The sequence below is a fragment of the Lactuca sativa genome, chromosome 7 (genome assembly GCF_002870075.4).
Source record: "Lactuca sativa cultivar Salinas chromosome 7, Lsat_Salinas_v11, whole genome shotgun sequence".
Taxonomy (NCBI): Eukaryota; Viridiplantae; Streptophyta; class Magnoliopsida; order Asterales; family Asteraceae; genus Lactuca; species Lactuca sativa.
Window position 1 is genome coordinate 82,965,764 of NC_056629.2, and position 23,372 is coordinate 82,989,135.

Here is a 23,372-nt window from a genome sequence, read left to right on the forward strand (position 1 = left end):
TTAGATTTATGCTAGGTCCAAATATAAGGCACATGAGTGGATTTAAGGCATCTAAATGGACCAAATAGGAGTTTACGGCCCTAAAGAAGGAGTTTACGGCTGTAAGCTCCTATGTACATATTCTTTTGGTGTTTTAAGGGCTTAAATGATAGAGAATAAAATCCTAAGCATTTTTCCAAGTCAAATGGGGAGTTTAGGGCATCATTTGGGCACTTAATGGGAGTTTACGGCCCATGGACCAATTCTATGGGGGTTCATAGCCGTAAACTCCTATTCCCTTGGTTTCTTTAATGTTTAAAGCATTTACTTCAATGGGTTTGCTTCTAGACATTTTTCCAAGGCCATAGGAGGTGTTTGAGGGCATTTCTAACACTTGAAATTGAGTTTACTCCCCATGAAGAGGAGTTTACGGCCCAAGCATGTTCTTGGGCAGTAAACTCAAGTTTACTCCCCAAAAGTTAAGTTCAATGTGTTCTAAGTCAGTTTCCATAAGTCATTTAGCCATATCTAAGCCTTAGGGGTAGTTTAGAGGGGTTTTGGGGCTTAAAAACCCCATTTAGGGGTGTTCACAGTCCAAGAGTGTTCTTGGGCCGTAAACACATGAATTTACCCCTATTTGATGTTTTAAACACGAATTTGCATGATAGCTAAGCTATACAACAAGTTAGGGTAGATTGCTTACTCGTTTGGGGCTCGAAACGGACGATTTTGGCTCGAAAATAAGTTGTAGAGAGAGTATAGAGAGAGAGAGTGGAAAGAGTGTGAATGGAGTCCACTCCTCCTTATATAGGGGTTGGGGTTGGGGCTCAGTGTAAATCTACCCGATACTGCCGTTAAACGGGGCTTTTTGGTCGCACCCGATTAAACGGTCGTATTTTGACTTGGTTGAAACTAAAAATTTTCAAGGGAATATTGTGGTGTTTCTAATTTATCTCAACCCTTACCAAGTCATTATAAAAGTCCCAAATTAATCAAACTCTTCCTAAAGGTTAACGGACAAATAAATAAAGCGAGGCTTATTAACGGAAGGAGGTTAAAAATGACGGAATAAATTTCAGGTTGTCACATCATCCCCCCGTTAGAGGGAATTTCGTCTTGAAATTCAGTTTTAGGCAAGGAAGTAGGTTATGAATGACCAAGTAATGAGATGAGGGTACTTCCTATTCGGTTTGTCCTCGCACTCCCAAGTGAACTCTGGCCTGTGTTTGTCATTCCAACAAACCTTCACCTACGGGATGCGGATTCCGTCTCGTGTGGTTAGCGATTTCCTACAGGTTCGTCTACGAAGTTAGGGTTCCCAATGGTTCCTATCAAGATGAGTGGGATACGAAGAGTGACATCGGGCAAGAACTTATCAAGTCTAAGAAGTGGATCGATCTAGGATGAAGCTTATGGAATATCCGAAAGTAGTAGTGGTCTGATGAGGGTTGGACCAATCTCCGTAAAGGATATCGGATGGTCCAAAGCTCTCGGAAGGGTAGAGCTTTTCAGTAATTAGAACATAGTGTACTTCTATGGCAATATCAGCACTGGCGTGATCGTCATTCCGAAGTTCCTAACGTTCTTTCTCATACTGGAAGTGTAGTCCTTCAGGTTGGTTCTTAGGAAGCTCCGGTTGTCCTTGGTTTCGCGTTTCCTGTCAATTGGCTTTTAGAGACTTTCTAGATCATCGGATGGGTTGTGTGTATATGGTATCTTTTTGTTGTAGAGTGGCTATCTCAATCTTGTGCAAAATGAACCTGCACAAATGAATCTTGAGATATTCCTAACGGAAACCCTCAGGGTTGGGGAGATAGGGTTTCACCAGACGAGTGTTGGACTATCTTGGGAGGTGGTTCTACTATTTCTGCGTGAGATGGTATTCGTGGAACACCTATTAGACCAATGAATCTCTAAGACGTTGGTTTATTTCAGTGCGGAAAGCGGTTGCTCTTGTATAACCCATCGACTAACACCTAGACTGGTGTCAAGTCTATAATCTCTTCGGGATCTGTGTTATAAGGCTTAACGCAACTACTTTCGCACTTTGATCAAGTATTCTTGGCTGCGAAGGTTATCCTGTGGTTTTCGGTATTCTAGTGTTCACTTCGGAGAATGTAGTCTATCATCTACAAGGCGACGGTGACTTCCTCCATGTGATGGGGCGGAGGATCCTAGGCACTACTCGTCTGTAACGGGGTGGACGAAGTGTCTGAGTAGTGTGAACATCTTCAGCAACTACTCTTCCGAAGGTTCTGAGTTTTCTCAGTCTAGGTCAAATCTAGTGAGTATAGGGTTCCATCACTCGGAACTTTAATCTCCTCATCCACTCTTCTCAGAGTTTAATTTATCGCAGCTCTCGGATTTCCGGGATATTCGCTGCGATGCTTAATTCGGGGGATTAAGCGTGAATAGATGGTCGTAGTCAATGTCCTTGACTCTTACGACTCAGATTTCTTTACCAACCGAGGGTGTTAGCTACTATGTTGGCTTAACTGGGATGACAACAATTTTGGATTTGTGGTCATTATAGTAGCTCAATCCGTAGGGGTTCTCTTGACTCTAGCTCCCGTTCCATGGGATAGGATGAAGGGTCTTTCTGAGGGATCTACGAGGTATGCTTCGGGTGGTTATCGTCTTCTGGAATACCTACAATGTCTTTTGCTTCGGTTTCTATCCGTCTAAGGAGGGTTGGGTAACAGCGCGCGGTACCTTCTCCTGGGTACTTCGGAAGGTTTGAAATAAGAGTGACGACTGGCGGATCGTATTAGTCTTTATCATTTTTATTTTGTTTAGGTTCGAAAGAACCTTTATCTGCCAGAATGGCTATGGTGAAAGTTCTTTTTACACAGCACTAAGGATTTACACATGGTTGCACGACGTCGAACCATATTGATAGAGGCGTCGAAGTTGGCATATTTCGACATGATATAAAATGAGGATCGATAGAGTCATGTGTCGAACGGGCACACAAGTTCTAGGTGCCTTGGGTTTCGTCCCGTGTATCACTGTCGCGGATACTTGGATCGATAGAGTCGACGCGGAACTATAGAGGGTCCTGAGTGTTCCTGAGTAAAGTACATTTTCATGAATGGATTTTCACGAGGCATTTCTATAATCGCCAAACATATACTAGTCATGTATAATTAAGGTGGGGAGGATTGTTGACTGAGCGACTCCGCCCTAAATCCACAACCAAATGAGGAACAGGAAATGAGGCGGCCTTCACTCACTCTAGGTCTATCCATCTCAATTATACATGGCCGTAACGTATATATTTAGCCATTATAGTTTTACCTGATGAAATTTTAAATTTTATAACAGTGCTGCGACTTTCGCCTTAACGGGGAAGTAATTACATTTAGAATTAGCCTTTTAATGTTCTCGGTTAGTTATCTGAATTGAGAAACGTACCAAAATCTACCGGGTTCCTTAATGCTTCTCCCTAAGCAGTAGATTTAGACTCCTCTTGTGTCTTTGTTGTTTCCTTCGGTTGGGCAGTCCCTTTTGAAGTGTCGCACTTCACCACATAGGTGGCAAACTGTATTGGTCGCCACATTGGTGGTTGATGTAATAAACTCAATCGGGGTTCTGCAGACGCGATCAGTATGTCCCTTCATGTGGCACCTAGCACAATAGAGTTCCTGACAGACACCATGATGATGGTAGTTGCACTTGCTGCAGTGGGGAAGGTTTTCTAGGTATGGTCTTCTTGAAGTCGGGATGGAAGGGCTGGCAGTGGTATTGACAGTCTCAGCTCGTCTCCCTTCGGAAGGTCCTTAAGCCGAGGTACTTCCCTCCTCGATCTTGAGTTTTCTCTTCAGTGGATTTGGTTGAGGTCCTTGGGTGGCTGGGTATGCAGGGGTTGGTTGCTGCTGTCCACCACTAGGATCGGAATTCCCGATAGAGCTCTTGCTAACATTGGCGTTGTTAGCATTCAGCTGAGCCATGGCAGCTGCAACGGCTGCCGAGACTGCAGTCTGGAAGGTAGCTTCATCGAGTAGGAGAGTAGGTTTCTTGCTAGTGGATTGGTTACGCTTTCTCGGAGGCATGGTTTTTCCTATACGGAAAGGAACTCAAGCGGATGAGAGACAATGGTTAACCCTGGACATATTTGTCCTTACTGTATTAGGCATAAATTTTTCCCGTGCTTCGGATATTGGTTGTCTAAGTGTAGACCTACATCCCTATGATGTAGTCCTGGTGTACAAGGTAGGAGTGTGAGTATCGGAAAAAGCCATAAGATGGGAGTCGTTCCTACTAAGTTACCTTTATACTGGGAAGGTTTCACTCTCCGGCTTGGAAAGATCTGAGAACAGTTCGGAACGCATACCGTGGAAAGAAAGGCTCATGAAGACTTATGGCTAAACTCTCTATAGAGATGTGGGGATCCGCTCTAATCGTGTTACTGGCAATGGGAAAAGGCGATTTACCTAACACATAGCATGAGTAGTGTGACCACTAACTCACTAAATTGTATTATTTTATGGGTGTATTAGCGTGATGAACACGAGGAAAAGACACTTCTCGGGTTCCATGTACTGGCTCCCTCTATCTACCTTGTATCTTTGATTGGGACCGGCATTGGTTTCCTTCTGGTAGTTACCTAGGGTTCTCTCCTCGTATGGACATATTGAATCTCTACTCCGCCCTCCTTCTGATTCCGACTCTGAGTGTCATCACTTCATGATGGATGACTTGAAATCTCAGAAGTTTAGGCGAATTTCCCACCATGTCCCTAAAAAGATATAGGCACTTGGTGGTTTCAATAGTCTCAACCTTGTTCATTTATTTCCGAACTGGAAATCTTCTCAATGAACTTTTCCTGGATCTACATCACCTCTTCTGCCGAGTACTGAAGTGGATAGGGTTTTCTACAGGGTTCGTGCAAGAATGGAAATGTCTAAACAATCCTAAGAGATTATTAACATATCACTGGGTGATCCATATTGAGTCCTGCTATGATTACATAGAGTATACAAATCATATATAGCTTAGATCTGATAGGCCTTCGAATATGTGATACTACTCTATATCCACATCCCAACGAGGCAAAGGAAGTAGAGCGAAACCACACATTCTTAGCCTATGGGATCCTTATTATATATAACCTTGGGAGTATAACCTCTGTAATTGTAGGTATATCAATAAGGATCTTTTTAGTTCTTCACACAAGGTTATCTATGGATCCTAAAATACCCCTATGGTATTTTAATTTCTTGTTTGTTTCTTATCTTCTGAATATGATTTTGGGATTAATGTGAGTCTTTTAGTATTCCAAAATACTCCCATAGTATTTTAAACTTTATGTTTGGCTCTAGCATTCCTAGTTGGTAAGTTTCAGATCTGTTGCAACACCACTATCACTCCCAAGCACACGTTCATCGCATCTCGAATAAATGTAGTTGATCATGTTACATTTATTCCAGCTTACGATTGCATAACTGCCCAGGTTTGACGGTAATGCTCAACATCCGAAGACTTTTATTCTTGTTCTTCTTGTGATACTTGTGTTCAAGTGTTTAGATTCTGGATGTTCTTATACTTTGGTAAAATATGGTTATATTTTAAACTATAATTCTTGGTCAGAGTGTTTTATCCCTATGTATTTATAGGATGTATATATTTTATGAATTGATATACTTAGCTCACTATAAACAATGCTCTAATACCAATCTATCACAACCCAAAACCGGAACGGCGGAAACGTTCTGGGGTGGATGACGTCATGTCAAGTATCACAACATATGCAGTATAGTAATCAAAGTACAACAATCATTGCATTAATAGTAATAGTTTTACAGGGTTTACATTACATAGAAACATCAAAGTAATACCAGTGGTAATATAGGTGCAGCTTAATACTAAACTGTCTTCATCAAAAGCGCCCGAGATGTACCTGTCTAGTGCTGACCTGAGAATACAAGTTATTTGAAAAGCGAGTATCAGCATTTTTACAAATGCCGGTGAATTCATAAGTATTTAGTGTCATTTTGTTCAAATAACTTTATATAAGTAGTAGTAGTTTAGAATCAAGAGTGTATTTGAGTCCTTTCCTGAAAATCCTATATTTTCTTAAATAAAAGTAGTCTTCTACCAAGACCCGACAGTGTTATGTTTTAAAGAGAATTTCCCTGAAATATTATCATTACCAAAATACGGTATTTGAGTTTAAAGGAAGTAGAAGAATATCACTAGTAAAATACAAGTGAAAATAGCATATGCCTCAGCAGAAGATACTGCTGACTAAGGCAAAGAAATCATAGACTCCAGGAGAGTATCGAGTGAACGACACGCCTGGCTCAGTCTAACAAAAGGAGACACAGACCCCAGACGGTATCAAATGAAAGATACGTCTAGCAAGGCCTAAAAACAGAGAGCACAGACCCCAGACAGTATCAAATGAATGATACGTCTAGCAAGGTCTAAAACAAAGAGTGAATGTGAACTCGTATGTAACCATGCTGATCGACAATAGAGTATCCAGTGACCCTCCAGGTCACGCGTAGAGGTAGTGGCAGTAGTAGTGGCAGTAGTAGTAGTGGCTTCATGTCACCCATGGGCCTTACCGGCGCGGACTGTAGCTAGTAGTCAGGGTGTGGGAGTATCAGTCCTGTATAGATCTATACACATGATGTTCGCTCTCCTTCCCGGAGACTCTGGTTACACGGCGTTGGCGCAATGAAGCGCTGTAGTGGTAAATAGTGTGTCACATTCTAAAGTAAGAGAGAGATAGAGAGAGATAGGGTGAGAGATAGAGTCTCCTAACTATTCCTATAATAGTTACTAGTGTCTCTGATCCATGAGTGACGAGTGGGAGGATGCCCTTGCAACCCAAGGGAAGTGAACTGATCGATGTAATCCTATATGTCTATGCTTGTATACATAATATATAACTAATGATCAAACGACCTTCGGACGGATATCCGATCCCACCAGACCACATATCAACGAAGAAAAGGAAATAGGGCGAACAAGCCTTCCTAAGTCCTTTAAACATTATTTATATATGTCTATACAAGCACAGACATACATTTAACCAATAGGAACATTTAACGAAGTTTAAGTGTTTAACAAAGTAGAAGTGTTTCACAAAGTATAAGTGTTAACAAGTAGGAGCGTCTCGTGAAGTAAAAGTGTATCGTGAAGTAGGAGCGTTTCGTGAAGTAAAAGTGTATCACGAAGTAAAAGTGTTAACAAAGTAGTAGCATTTAACTAAGTGGGAGCATTAACTAAGTAGGAGTATAACAAGGCAGTAGAATCTAACGAAGTAGGAGTATAAAACATGGAAGAAAACTTCGGTGAAAACTTTGGAAAACCTTTATACTAAAGAAAATCACGATTTGGTATTCTTTTATAAAAGAAGTTTGAAAACCTTTAGAAATTCTTTGGAAACCTTTCATAAACAAGTTTTGAATGAAACTTTGATAAAACATTTTGAGAAAAGCTTTGTACAAGTAAAAATGTTTTGGAAGACCATTTACAGTATCATACTTGGTAAAAACAGTTGACAGTGTAATAAATCCTTGTGCATGCGGGTTATCAATCACATATGATTGATATGACAACTGGCATGTTTAACTTGTATTCCCCCCCCCCCCATAAAAGCATGTAAAAACATTTAAGAGGTTAATTCAAGGGTATGAACTCACCTAATGTAAGTGGATCCGACGAAGGTGTCGGTTGGGTGCTCAGTGTCAAGTAAAGACTTGAACACACTTAGTGACCTATTAACATATGATAATATATGTTTACATACAATTAGTAAATATAATACTAATTAATTACGTATACGCATACTAAAGTGCGGAAAACACTTTGGTTAAGTTCTTGGAGTGTCCTGGGTAACATTTAAGGGTGTGTATGGCTTAGATAGGGAGTTTACTCTTCAAGAGTAAACTCTTTATAGAGTTCACGGCCCTGGGACTAACTCCCCATGAGCTTACGGCCGTAAACTCATGGTGAGGGTGTTCTAGGATGCCAAAATGTCTCATATCACTTTTAGATTTATGCTAGGTCCAAATATAAGGCATATGAGTGGATTTAATGCATCTAAATGGACCAAATAGGAGTTTACGGCCATAAGCTCCTATGTACATATTCTTTTGGTGTTTTAAGGGCTTAAATGATAGAGAATAAAATCCTAAGCATTTTTCCAAGTCAAATGGGGAGTTTAGGGCATCATTTGGGCACTTAATGGGAGTTTACGGCCCATGGACCAATTCTATGGGGGTTCATAGCCGTAAACTCCTATTCCCTTGGTTTCTTTAATGTTTAAAGCATTTACTTCAATGGGTTTGCTTCTAGACATTTTTCCAAGGCCATAGGAGGTGTTTGAGGGCATTTCTAACACTTGAAATTGAGTTTACTCCCCATGAAGAGGAGTTTACGGCCCAAGCATGTTCTTGGGCAGTAAACTCAAGTTTACTCCCCAAAAGTTAAGTTCAATGTGTTCTAAGTCCGTTTCCATAAGTCATTTAGCCATATCTAAGCCTTAGGGGTAGTTTAGAGGGGTTTTGGGGCTTAAAAACCCCATTTAGGGGTGTTCACAGTACAAGAGTGTTCTTGGGCCGTAAACACATGAATTTACCCCTATTTGATGTTTTAAACACGAATTTGCATGATAGCTAAGCTATACAACAAGTTAGGGTAGATTGCTTACTCGTTTGGGGCTCGAAACGGACGATTTTGGCTCGAAAATAAGTTGTAGAGAGAGTGTAGAGAGAGAGTGGAAAGAGTGTGAATGGAGTCCACTCCTCCTTATATAGGGGTTGGGGTTGGGGCTCAGTGTAAATCTACCCGATACTGCCGTTAAACAGGGCTTTTTGGTCGCACCCGATTAAACAGTCGTATTTTGACTTGGTTGAAACTAAAAATTTTCAAGGGAATATTGTGGTGTTTCTAATTTATCTCAACCCTTACCAAGTCATTATAAAAGTCCCAAATTAATTAAACTCTTCCTAAAGGTTAACGGACAAATAAATAAAGCGAGGCTTATTAACGAAAGGAGGTTAAAAATGACGGAATAAATTTCAGGTTGTCACAATTTATAGGCTGAATTCCTGATGGACTTGCCGAGTAGGAGGACCTACTCGCCGATTTGGGGCATGTGGCAGCCTTCTGGTGGTGCCACGTGTCCAATTCTGGTGGTGCCACGTCACCCCTATCGCGTATCAGGCTTAAAACTTAGAAAAATCATAACTCTCGCATACGAGCTCCGTTTTCAACGTTCTTTTTTTCAAAGCGTAGGTAAAATCAAGATCCACAACTTTCATTTAGACTCCATCGGCTAATTCTCGACCGATCTCAAATTTAACAGTAGGAGGCGTTTAGAGTGTTAAATGACCGCGAAGAATTCGTAACTTCTTCATACGGACTCCGTTTTCGTCTATCTTTTTACCTTTGAGTTCCTATTAATGAGATCTTCAACTCTCATTTAGGTCACGTAAGCCAAAAACCGCTCGAACTAAAATTCGAGTTTCGGGTCATGCACTGTTAAGCCGAATCTTAGAAAAATCATAACTTCTTCATACGAAGTCAGATTTGGGCATTCTTTTTATGGATTTTCTCGGTTTAACATATTCTACGACTTTCATTTAGATCATTAAGGATAAAAAGTCCTCCATCGTAAATTCACTATTTACGTCTCCCGGTGTTGTGTCGGTTTTGCCGTAAAACTTGGGCGGGTCATAACTTCTTCGTTATAACTCGGATTTCGGCGTTCTTTATATGTACGGAAACCTTGTGACATATACTACAACTTGGTTCAAATTATTTATTCTAAATAATCTTTTGCCGAAAAGTCGTTTTCGACACTTATTGCATCTAAATTGACTAGCCCGGAACTACGGGCGTTACATAAGACAAAAATCAAATTTTATTTTATATATAAAACGCGGAAGAACTTGTCCTTACAACGCAATTACAAATGAAAAATATGTTACTAAATGCTCCTAAGCAATCTATCATAACTCCTAAGCGGCTCAAAAATCCGATCATCAAACCATGCGATCGAAATCCATCTCTTCGCGATCAGACTCAACATACTTTTCCTTTAAGCTTCCCTTATTTTCTTCGATCCTACAAAATATCAAAATGTATTCTTATCATATCATGCATTAAGAATCTACAAATAGGAACTTAATAGAGTTAGATAGTGGATTTTACCTGAAGCAGAGTCATACATCTTGACTCTCCCATCCTTGCGATGTTTCAGGTAAATATGGCAGTTTCACATCCAATGCCCCTTCTCTTGGTAGTAGAAACAAATGGACTCTTTTGGAACAGCACATGGGACAATCTCAGATTCAGCCTTTCTCTTTACCATCCGGTCAAATGGTTTGACCATGGCCAATCCCTTTCCATTGGGAAGAGAAGACTTTTTTGGACTTCTAATGTTGTCATTGTCAATGTCCATGGAAGTTTGGGAGGTTGATCCACCAGTCAAATTTGCTTTACCAGTGCGCCAAATCATTGTTGATTCAGCGACAATAAGCAAATAGGTAAGATCAATGAGGGTCACGTCATGGTCCATCATATAGTAGTCCTTAACAAACTGACTATACGGCTCGGGAAGTGATTGAAGAACCAAGTCAACAGCCAACTTCCTTAGGATAACGACACCTAACATCCCTAGTCTATCAATGTGTGACTTCATCTCCAAGACGTGTGCAGGCACACACACAGACTTTCCATCTTCGTGTTTGCTTGCCAATAGGGCTTGAGTGACCTTGAATTTTTCAAGTCTTCGAACATGTGGGTCAGGGAGAACTATTGGAGGAGGTGGAGGAAGTGAAGCATGATTTCCGTTTCCATGATCCAATCGTGGAATATCATCTTCATGTGGAAAGCTTTTTCCAAAGGATTCGGGAAGACCATACTTGTTAGATTTTGACATCTACAAAATGGAGAAATTCAAGTTAGTTGATTTAAGTCCTTGATATAACAACCAAATGAAATATCAAGGCTAGGACCCAACACAATATTCTACAATTCGGAAGAGGAATGCCGTAATCCAATTGCAGAATATTTTAAGGTAGTTAAATGATGATTTACCAATTTCCACCATGAAAAACGAAAATGAAAATTAGGTTTTAAATGAATTGAAAATCCTAGATCTTTTGAGTTTCATTGAACTTCTCAATGGCATGTTTAATCTCGATTATGCCCTTCAGGTTTGTGACTGGGATGTCGAGTATCACAAACAATGTGTGAATAACCATGCAAATTAGCTTGGTACTCTCGAAGACGTTTATCACCTAATCAATGTGTCGGTTAACCATACACGCTCCAATGATCTATCATAATCTATGAGCTACCCATTGTCATCCTTCATTGATCCCATATTAGTGTGTCGGTTAACCACACACGCTCCACTAACGACCAACAAGGTACAATGTGTAATTTCATGGATTAACACCAAATTCACATTTTTCCTAAAGTAACTAAGATTTAGGAATTTATAAAAGTGCTTAGTTACTTCGTACTTCATTATACTTCTAATGGAAGGTTGTGTCCTATCCTACCCGTTCGGCTAACGACCCTCCACTAGGCAAGGGTGCGGTGGGTAAGAGTGGATACCCAATGACGGTCATTTTACAGACCGCATCCTTAAACACCCCTTAGAGACCAGATTCGTGAATGATGCCTACTAATGGTAAGACTGACCTTTTACTTATACATATATAATATATTAAACTTTTAATTTTATATAGTATAAGGGTGTATTTTATACATTTAAAATACTAAGTGGTTTAATCTATTAATAAATTAGACTTTTAATTTCATTACACTTAAATCATATAATTATGGATTTATTAATTATCTCTTTTAATTAAGCACTTAATCAATTTAATAAAACCATAAGGATGTGATTTGAACTTTTCAAAATACTAGGGTTTTAGAATTTAATTTTTCAAAATTAATACTTTTTAATTAAAATTTAAATTTCAAAACTTGACGATAAATTTTAAAACTTTTTAAAATATTAGGGTTTAACTATTTAAATTTCAAAAACTAAAACTTTTAAGTTCAAATTTAAACTATTAAACCTAAATGGTGTAATTTGAAACTTTTTAAAATTACTAGGTCAAATATTTCAATCATAATAATCCTATATTATCCATATTTAACCAAATCCACCAATTTTGATAAGGATATCCATACCAATCTCAAAAAATCGAATTTTGGCAAGAAAAACGAGTTTTGGTAGTTATCCTAATCAAAATTTGGCCAGAAAATCGAAAATCCTGGCACCAGAACACTCAATTCGTCGAGTCTACTATGGAACTCGGCGAGTCAGCCAGTCAGACAACAAGTTTTTCGATTTCCTGATCTTTGGCAGTTCACTTTTGCATCTATTCAATAGAAAAATGACCTAGGCTATGATACCACTGTTGGGTTTGGAGCATAACATCATTCATATGGTGTACATGCAACCTAATTGTTTTGGATCTAGGTTTTTTTAATTTGAACATACAACTATGAATACCAAAGCAATAGCCATATGGACTAGCATATAACAATCAAAATTGACATATAAACTAGGGTTTAGATCTTATCTTTCTTGTTATATAACAATAACAAGTTTAATCCTTCTTGATCTTGACTTCTGAAAGCCTAGTGCCTCAAGTGTTGCACCTCTAATGGAGTCACAAACACTCTACGCGAAGGATGGGGTAGGAGAGAGAAGGATTTCGACCACTATAGGGTTTCTTTAAAGCCTTAGATGAAAATCCTTAATAATGGGGTCTATTTATACTTGTGTCTGCTAGGGTTTTAGATGGAAACCCTAATATGACTGCTTAGGCCTTAAGCAATCCATGGAACCCTTCTAGGAGGCCCCTTGGACGAATTCCTTATGGGCTTCCCATTGAATTCGTCCATCCCTTCTATAAGGAGTCCACAACCCAAATTGCAACTATCAGATAATTACAACATTAGTCCCTAATTATTTAATCAGTCTATTTTGACCCCTAAATTAATTTCTGATCAATACTAATTAAATAATATGATTTCCAAATAATATATTAATCTTTTAATATATTAATAAAACCATTTTGAGTATGAATTTATTATTTATATAATAAATTCTACTCTCTCTCCTCTTGACATCCTATCAAGTTGCATGAGTGAAGGCAACCTAAAAGGATCATGCTCATAATCAAATCAAGTACATACCAAAAATAGTTATGGGCTTAGACACCTAATCCAACATGGGTTTCAGACGACAAGTGCTTGTCTAGCCACAACGAGATTTGGAAACTCTAGCTCCGACGAGATCTGGGTTTCGGATCTAAGAAAGAGAGGCATGGTTGCAAATGGATGGAGGCAAGCAGTGAACAGATGGTGTGACGAATAATGGATGGGTGTGGTGGTGAACGATAGCTCCGACAAGATTCGAGTCTCGGTTATGGATTATAGAGCTTTTCTTCAGAAAGAGGTGTAGGTGGTGTTCTGACAAGGCGGAAGTGGTCGTAGAAGATTGTGATGGCTGATGGTTCTGATGAAGGACTTCTCGTAGGTGGGTCAAAGCTTTTCTCTTAAGAGAGGTGTTTTCTGGCATTGAGAAGTATAGAGGTTGAATCCAACATTGGGAAGGGTACAGGCGGATGGAAGTTGCAGTTGTAAAGAGATGATGAAGGAGACAGTGGTAACAGTTGGTGTTGATGGTGGCGAACAGTATCGACAATAGGTGGTGATTGTGGTGGTAGTCATTAGTGATGGTGGCAACAGTCGATGGAAATGGTTTTTATGTTATTGAGTTTTCATGAGAGAGAGAGAGAGAGATTAATTAATTAATTAATTAATTAAAAGCTTTTATATAAAAATTAAAAAAAAAACAAATATAAGGGGCATAAAGGTCATTTTAAATATATAAGGACCAAAAACAATAAAAAGATCATGGACTATTGGTGCACCACTAAAACTTGGACAAAATCCATAAAATTTTGCCAACCACAATAACCATTTTTGCAATTTTGTCGAGCTTTTTTAACAAACATATAAATTAATTATCTCTAGATAACTAAAGTTCTAAACTAAAAATAAGAATATTTACAAAAATGATCATTAAAAACATCACAGCATAAAAAAAATAACATAACTCATCAGTTTCCACCAAAATGACGACCATCTTTGAAACATGGCATTTAGAACAGAAATGGCAAAAAACTTACATCTCTAAATATTATTAAAAGAGAACCCTTAATTCACCAATGAAGCAATCAAGACCCTTGATTGCATTTCAATCTTATGTTTTCCACCATTAGATTAGATTGCTGACATCATATTCTTCAAATAAAATTCAAACATAATTATATTTAATTATAGAATCTTTAATAATTATAGAATCTTTAAATTCAATAATTACATTATCAATTACAACATATCATTCTATTTATATACGATATATTAGTTTCTCTAATTAATATTGTTCCTAATTTAACTCTCTTATTTATAGTTTCTGGCTTCAAAATTCAAACCCTTTAGTTTTTATTTTTATTTTTTTTTTTAAAAACTAATTAAATAAGCATATCAATAATTTGGTCATTAACCTATAAAATCTAATCTAATCCTATTAAATTAGCAAAATATTTAAGAGTAAAAAATAAAGTCAATATTATTTATAACTTATCTCCCGTTATATCCTACGTAAAATAAATCAATTTGAGATAATGATTTTAAATTTAAAATTTATTAATTAAGCAAGTCAATTAATTTGAAATTTTGATTCAATATAAATGATATCATTTTTTTCCAGATGAATAACCGAAAATCTCCAAAATTCATCAAGGGAAAAACAGTTATCTCGAATTTAAATCTTATTAATATAGTAAATACCTTAAGTTTTGAAAGTAATAATCGGTTTGATACATGTTAAATTACAATTGCTTTATTCCCAACCATCTAACTCAATAATTGTATGTATTTATTCTTAAACTTACCATTTTTTATAATGTTATTGATTATATTTACCATATTTAAGTTTAAATTGCAGAGAATTTTAGTTGAAAGTGATGAGCATTAGATTTTTGTATTGAAGTTTGAGGATGATGCAAAACTCTAAATACCTTAGTGGTAATATCCTACATATTTAATAATTGAGTATTTCGAAAAAAAAAATTCCATTAACTTTGATAACAAATTTGTTGAATTAAGCATATTTTTATGCTTATAAATTTGTTTTTTCTACTCATTTGTACTTATCATCTTGAAAATGAGAAAACACTAACCATGACTATACTGAAAAGTGTCAAAAAGATCATATTGTTCATATCTTTCAGACATAATCTTCAAATGTTCTTTGCTCAATTCTTTGTTTTTTATTTATATTGTTTTTGTGTATTTGATTTGTTTCTTCAAGAAACTCAGTTTTCTACTAATTTTGATAAAAAAAAATTGTTGAAGTAAGCATACTTTTATGGCTATAAATTTGTTTTCTATTAACAAATCAAGTGTAAATGAATTTGAACAATTGTTAAATTTCATATTTACATGTCCAAGTGGTTGGGTACCTCCAGGACAATAAGCAAACATGCAAGTTATAAGCACTTTCACAATATTGTATTTTTTTACTAACTTTAAATTAACAATTATTTCTTTCACTTGCTTAAGATTATTGATTACTCATATAGGTTTGTAATAAAATAAAATTTTGATAAATTGAAAAAATTATTCAACAAAACCTAATTTGTTATATATCAATTTAGGTTTCTTTTTGTGTTGTCATGTTTGTTGATTTGGTTATGTACGATTCATTTGAAGTTCTATTTCTTTACAAGAATGTTAATATTTACATTCAAGTAGAAACAATTACAATTGATAAGTATTCCAAATGATTTTTCACATACATTAATCAAAATTGTTACTTTAAATGGTGCGTTCTCATAGAAGTCACACCGGTTGTCACTATACAGGTCGTCTAGCGGTCTATAGAAGAATCCTAGTGGCTCTATGATACTTTTGTTGCGTTTTCAATGAAGGGTCACTCTATCAACATTCATTTTCTAAAGTTCTTTCTCTTATTTTTGATATACATTGGTGTCACAACAATAAGGCAGAAAGAGATGTTAGTAACCATTAAAGATGAAAATGTAAGATATAATTTAAGAATATTATATAAAGTATAAATTATGGATTTGTGATATTTATTCTATGAAAAATATGTTGTTTGATTGCTAGGTTATATATCTGGGTTTTTTTTTGTAATTTGTTTTTGACAAGTTTGATCTAAATTTAATAATTGAAGCAGGTAGGAAAGATATGTGTTAACAATTTTGAATTTGTATATTGCCCTCCAGAAACCAGTTGTAGCCTTATAGACTGTTCCTTCATATCTTGGTAGGTCTTATCCCCAAATTTGGCTACAAGAAGTCATGGATGCACTTCTTGAATCAATCCTCAAACTGAATTTAATTTGTTAGTTACCAAAATGCAAGATTTGTGAAAAATCATTATTATTTATTAGTATTAACCTTTGGCAAATTATGAAACTAATATTGTATTTTTGTTCACAACATTTTTTTTTGTAATAATTTATTTGATAAGAAGATATGTGTATGTGATTGGGTGTAGCCTGAAAAATCATATATTAATTCTTATAAGAAAAAAAAATACTTTATAAATTTACCAAATTAAAATATCTGAATTTTGATGTTTATGGTTATGACAATGCATTTAAACTATAATGTTTATCGAATTTCTTTTGCAGAATTTAATGTTGCTGGTACATATAACAACTTATTGTTGCTTTTGGTTTACAATGCCAATATGAAAGAGTCATGTGAGCCTCCACGGAGATTGGTACACCGGACAAAGTTAATTCATAAAGCTACTACACAACATGTTTTAATTAAAAAGTCGCATCATGTTGTGATAATACAAAGATCACGTGGATCATTTATGTTAAAAATTATTGTATTAAAAAATCAAATTGCTCTAATATAAATATTAAATATTTTAATTTAAAAAGTTTGGTTCAAAAAGTCTAAAAATGAATCTAAGTAACATTTTTTATTAAAATTTCACCTAAAACAATGTCACATATTAATGTAATATGTATTTAATTTATGTTCTCCGTGTTTAACGCGGGTCATAATCTAGTTAAGAAATATATACAGATTCGGGTTACTGATTTCAACCTACTTATCAAAAAATAAACGGATAAGATTAAGATTTAAAAATAAATAAATAAAAATCCAGCTAGAAAAATTACCTATTTATTTGTATGTAAGTTTTTTTTAATTCTTTAGATAAACCGGACATAATCAAGCAAAGCTAAGGAGACATGGTTAAAGCAACTTTCTGATTCAAAAGCCGTTGCTGTGGTTTGTTACATATGGTGGCAGCCTATCCCAATGCCAATTTCAGCTTTCCATAATTTAAAACACCATAATAAACTCTATTATAAACAACTAACCCAACCCAACCCAACCCCAGTTAGCCCTATTGCACACACCCTGGTTAGCCTAAACGATACGTTGGACCATGTGGTTGCTGAACCCTTCTTCCCCTATAATCCTCAGCACCCCACCCGGGTGGTCCCCAATTACCCCAACCTTGTGTTCCCGGTGGTGGTGGTGGTGGTGGTGTCGGAGCACCCTCTGCCGCCCTCATTCTTTTAGCCGGTTGATTGTGTCCTCCCAATTCTGGTCCCCAAGTACCCCAACCTTGGGTTCCCGGTGCACCGTCTGCCGCCACCCGCATTCTTTTGGGTGGGTGGTCGTCAGCCCATTCTTGACCGGAACCCATGGCTTGATGTTGGGTTCCCATTCCACCCCACTGGCCGCCAACTGGCTGTGGTCTTGGTAGCCAACTTTGGGCGGCTCTTGGTTGCATTGGGGTGGTGGTGGTGGTGAGCGGGGGATGGTGGTGCAATGTATTAGTGATGCCAAATAAAGATTCATTTAAAACTGATTCTTGGATTTCACCATTCATGAATAAAGAAAGTCTTTGAATGGAAAAATGGATGCGACTGTAGATTTTTTCCACCTCTGATTTCCCCACTGCTCTCGCCACATTTTGGGTTCGATCCGTGAAATCCTCCACCTGTAAATTCTTCATAATATTTAAATGTATACAAAAGCTAAATTCAAGAAATATCAACGTATTTTCAATTATTTGTTAATTAAAGATAGCAACCTTTTAGCTTTTGCTTCAAAACTCTACCCATGTAAAATTGTTATGTATTTGGTAAGATTTTTGAAAATAATAAACAAGGTTTTACAAGAACTCACACTCATGCTTGCTATTTTAGTGGCCCAAGTTTTAGAAGTCCATTGTCCTAGATAAGTACTCGCACAAAGACCTTTCGGCCAAAGCTTTTCAACAGATGCCAACTGCAACAACCATTTATGCGTTTCAGACATAACAGATGTCAATGGGACAAAAATTGCAATTTGTCCCATTGACTTCAATCAAATCAATCATGTGCACCCCAAATGCAGTACAACTGACAGGACAGGTTGTACTGCTTTTGGGGTGCACTGGACTGCCTGATGGGATTGATGTTTTGTCCATTGACATCAATCCCTTCGCACATGACTGATTTGATTGAAGTCGATGGGACAAATTGCAAGTTTGCACCTTTTGTCCCATCGACATCAATCCACTCAATCCAATGCACCCCCAAAGCACTCCAAGTAGTGTTTGGTGTACATTGGACTGGGATTAATGTCAATGGGACAAAAAAAATGTTATTTTGTCCCATTGACATCAATCTCATTAGTCCAATGCAAGTCAAACACAGTTCTGTCTTGTCCAAGGCCTTGGAGATTTTACCTTGAGTAAAAACGACACCAACAGTTCACCTAATGTTTCTGTATTTTTACTACCGTAATTCCGAAATTTTCTAACTGATTTCTGCACCGATGCAACATCTTCTCCATCTAGAAAATTCTCACCCCATTATAAACTGAAATACTTCTTTACAAGAAACAACAACAATCTACTTTCATTTATTTGTTTATCCTACTTTCATTTCATATTACAGCATTGTACTTTGAAAAATCTACAATTTCATCCAAATACAAAGCAATGGATAGATTTTTCAAAGTACAATGCTGTAATAAGAAATGAAAGTAGGATAAACAAATAAATAAAAATAGATTGTTTTTTCTTTATTGACAATAATCAACATACCTCTTCTCCCTTTTCATCTAAGGCTTGACTTGTAGTCAAACATCAATGAAGTTTCATTGTATAAGACAATTAGACAAGTTCATAATACTAATTAACTACTTTTACATCCTTAATTAAGTATTATTACCTTTTAATATCTCGGAAAATGGAGGTAATATAGGGGGGTCTCGATTCTGCAACCAAAGAATAATTATAAGACAAAAATTTTGAACAGTTGAAAAATAATATAAATAAGAAATAAAAAAGATGACTTGCTTTCAGTATTAAGCAATATAAAAGCAAACCTGTAGATGAAAAGCAACCAATAATATTATGGATAAAGAGTTAAGAGTTCGATCTTTTGAACTGTTAATATCATGTGCTTTTGCCCATGCTTTCATCTGCATAGATAGATTTTATCATTAGTATCCATAATACATATTAATAAGCTACAATTTCAAGGTATTAAAACCTTGTATTTACTAGAATAATTTTTAATCCATGTAGCAGATTATATAAGCTTACCAAGAAACTTAGCTTTTTGAACCTTTCATCTATTGAAGTAATTAAGCGAATTATAGCTGACTTTGAAATTCCATCTCTATTTTCAACTGAAAGGTCACATTCAACACCACTTCCAGCATCAATAACTTTCAGAATAGGCACCTTAGCAGACAGAACAGGCTGAACACCTCGTACATGACCTCCAGCTAAAGGGCAAAACGGTCATTAAACAAAATCAGACATATACATGATTGTGTAAATATAAACTAAAAACTTAAGAAATAGAAAATGGTAAATAGGTAAAAAGAGTACTTTGAAGTGCATAAAATTTTCTTGCAAACTTCCTAAGTGCTTTAATTTTCTGATCTCGAGGGAATACTGATTGACTATTGTTTTTGAAGTTGACTGAGAGATCTAAGTCACTTCCAGTAGTAAAAAGATCCATTGAAAAAGAACCGAATTCTTCAACAACAGGACAACAAGAAGAATTACCTGAATCAGAAAACAATAAATCCACTCTGTGTTAAACCATAAACTTAACTTCAAATCTAAAAAGGGTTTGCAAGAAATAACAACAATCTACTTCCATTTTGTTTCTTATAGCATCCTACTTTCATTTCTTCCTATTTAAAGCATTCTACTTTGAAAAATATAACCAATTATAGCAACAAGAAAAAAGTTAAAAACACAATGCCTTGATAAAGAAAAAAACAGGAAGTAGAATGTTGTATTAGAAAGAAATGAAAAAGGAAATCTTGAATGTAAAATGTAAATAGTAGAGAATGTGAGTGGGGATTTACCATATAATTCCCTTGCTATTTCATTAAAAACTCGAATTAGTTGCTTTCGATGTTCATATTCACTTGGTTTTGGCCTACGAATTAAATAGGCTTCATTAAGTAGTTTTTCAAGGACAAGTAATTTGCCTCGATTTGGTATAATCCTCTCTAATTCTTTCAATTCAAACTTCTCTGCTTTCTTTTTCAGGACTGAAAATTGAAGATCAGTGAAAGAATTATCAACTAGAAAAGATAATTTAGGCCAACAAAGAAAAGAACAATTTTTATCAAATTATAATATATATCTAAAGAAGTAATAGAAACTTGAATCTCATTACTACATTTAGTATAAACCTCACATACCCTGCAAATCATCTTCATGAGGTCCTGTAAAAACTACATAAAATCAAAGTAGAGTAAAATGGGGTCAACTGTTTTGACACCCTGGTCAATAGTGGATTGAAAACCAAGTAGATATGAGATATATTTGAAAGATAAAATATAAAATATAAGAAAAAACATGTGACGTAATGACTTCTTTGAAAAAAATATCTTGTCAGAAAACATCATCAAGATGTTGTAGAGAACACGGATTATCATTTTTTACCATATATGTGTATTATGTAACATTTTGTTTCTATCTTTTTATTGCAATATCAAAAAAAAAAAAAAGAGTACAATTATCGTACGTTATAAAAAGGTATATGTAATAGACAAAGCATTTCAAGTATTCAAGTGAGATATGGTTCAAAATATGCCGTTAAAGAAGAAAAAGGATAGAAAAAGGCAACTATCAAAGTATAACTATACAAAATATTGAATCTAAATGTAGCATACAGAAAGAAAGAAAGAAAGATGGAAAAGACAGTAGTTTTCACAATTCAAGAAGAGAAAGAAAGATAAGTAGAATTATTGAGATAGGAGAACATAATAATTGGAAAAATAGACAAAGAAAAACTTTACAAATAGATGGAAGAAGGAAACATCAATCCGAAAAAAAAAAAAAAAAAAAAAAAAAAAAAAATCAAAAGATACTGAGAAAAGATTCCTTTCACATTATGGGACTTATAACATCAGTATGGAATGAACAAACAAACAAACAACTTGGCTAATAGCTATCTAATGGCTGCTAGGACATTTATTTAGTCAAATTCAATATCAACTTTTTATTGATATTTGTTGTTCTATGATTCACTTGCAAATAACATGGTGATTAAGAAGAATTATTATATCTATTTACTTGTTAAGGGTACTTTAACTAGATCCCTAATTGTGATTAGGACCCTACTCTTTATTCATAATGAACACACGTTGTCATCATCTATTATATTACAATCGTGATTATGACTCTACCTACCATTACCATGTCGTTTAACCTTCTTGTAAATTCTCTAGTAGATGAGCATACAGATGAAAGGTTTTAATCACTTACCCTTTTCTCGCAATGCCATTATTGTGCCTACAAAAGTTACGAATTGAACCCTTTAGATTCAGAATAATAATTATAAGTAGCTCCAATAATGTAATGTCAAAGATAAGCAGCAATTCATCCTACCTTGATGATGTGATCAAGAATAGCTGCAATAGAAAGCAAATTAGTCACATTATAGCCAATCAAACTATAACATTAAAAAAAAAGTTGGATAAGCTACAAACATAAGAGGAGAGAATTGAAAGTGGGATGATGGATTTTAATGTGGTGGTTACACATAAATCAAATTTTGTGGTGCCTGTGAAAGAGATGGGGTTGGGTAGGGTGCAGACTAATTCTTTATTTAAATGTAAGAATCAACATGATATGAAAAATCCACAAAATGTTGTTGTTTTAAGTATCTATATTGTGTTCAATCTGCATGACATAGTTAAAGCATAATGCAATCTTTCTATATCTGCTATGTACCTCCTATAATTCCATTTTATATATAATTTTACTAGTTTTTATGCATATTTCTTTCCCTAGCTTCTTCCGATTTCTCAACTCCCAAAAACTTTATCTCCATTGTCACAGGCTTTTGTTTACTAACTCTATGACCTTGGTGTCATCATCTGCTCTATCTATGTAAACCCTAATGACACCATTTGATCTGCCCCTTTGAACAATGTACAATCAATTAGTCATTTGCATTAGGGTTATGCATTGTGTATTCAAATTTAAGGTAGCTCCATTTATTGAGTTTCTACAATGGGTCGTTCTGTTGGTTAGGCCTTTTCTAGGTTATGCATGTTTATCTAATTCAACCGCTCCAAACGATTGCATACGCGAAAAGAAATAAAATTTAGCAAATTTCTGTAGCGAATAAACAAAATGAGAATCAATCATAGAAATTGCAAAACCCTAAATCCGTCAATGAGTTTTGTAACCTAATTTCACTCCGTAAGCATAACAGATAGTCACTTTGTTTTAAGCCCATGTTAATCCATCAAAACTACAACGCAATTGCAGAGAGGTATTGATTAGTTGTACGAAATGAATACTTACCCCTTAAGACGCTCAAGCGCAGAGAAATCCGCCCCTCTGTTGCTACACAAGGATCGAATGGAGATTGGAGAGGGTGATTCCCGTGGATTTAGTTGAGACGTCGAGAGGGAGAGAGACTGCAGCAGAGAATGAGTCAGCGAGACGTCATAGGGTGAGAGACGGCTGAGATTGTACCAAAAGCAGGTGGAAATGACCTCCAGCCACTCTCCATCGTTTACGTCGGTCACATGCGATCATGCTACGATTCATAGTGGCACCATTTTAGGGGAAGGAAAAGCTAAACTATGTTTCAATTTTGTATAAAAATAAAAAACACCATTTAAGTATATCCTGATCAAAAAACATCATCTGATTAAAGAATTTGTTCAAAAATATCATCTAAAATCACATTTTGCTCTTTGATTCAGTGGTAACCGGGTGGAAATGAGAATGGCTGACTTGGCATATTTTTTTTAATGTGTGGATTATCTAGTTGGCATGAAATTTACAGGTAGGATATATCCCCCCTTATA

At 35.9% G+C, this 23,372-nt stretch overlaps 1 protein-coding gene across 9 annotated transcripts; it reads right to left on the reverse strand.

Moving 5' to 3' along the window:
- Positions 1-17,182: 17,182 nt before the first annotated feature.
- LOC111913966 (protein HESO1) lies at positions 17,183-23,162 on the reverse strand. 9 transcript variants are annotated; one of them, XM_023909679.3, is made up of 12 exons: positions 22,861-23,160; positions 21,937-21,959; positions 21,814-21,840; positions 20,745-20,777; positions 20,403-20,591; positions 19,915-20,094; positions 19,624-19,808; positions 19,404-19,499; positions 19,247-19,292; positions 18,760-18,866; positions 18,216-18,317; positions 17,268-18,027 (listed from the first exon to the last, which is right to left on the reverse strand). In XM_023909679.3, the coding sequence occupies exons 3-12, from the start codon at positions 21,830-21,832 to the stop codon at positions 17,443-17,445; spliced, it is 1,542 nt and encodes a 513-aa protein (XP_023765447.1). In that variant the 5' UTR covers positions 21,833-21,840; positions 21,937-21,959; positions 22,861-23,160; the 3' UTR covers positions 17,268-17,442. The 9 variants fall into 9 exon arrangements, with proteins under 9 accessions (XP_023765455.1, XP_023765447.1, XP_023765448.1 ...); XM_023909680.3 differs by having other exon boundaries at positions 21,937-22,000; XM_023909687.3 differs by lacking the exon at positions 18,216-18,317 and having other exon boundaries at positions 17,183-18,027; positions 22,861-23,162.
- Between the last annotated feature and the right edge of the window lie 210 nt (positions 23,163-23,372).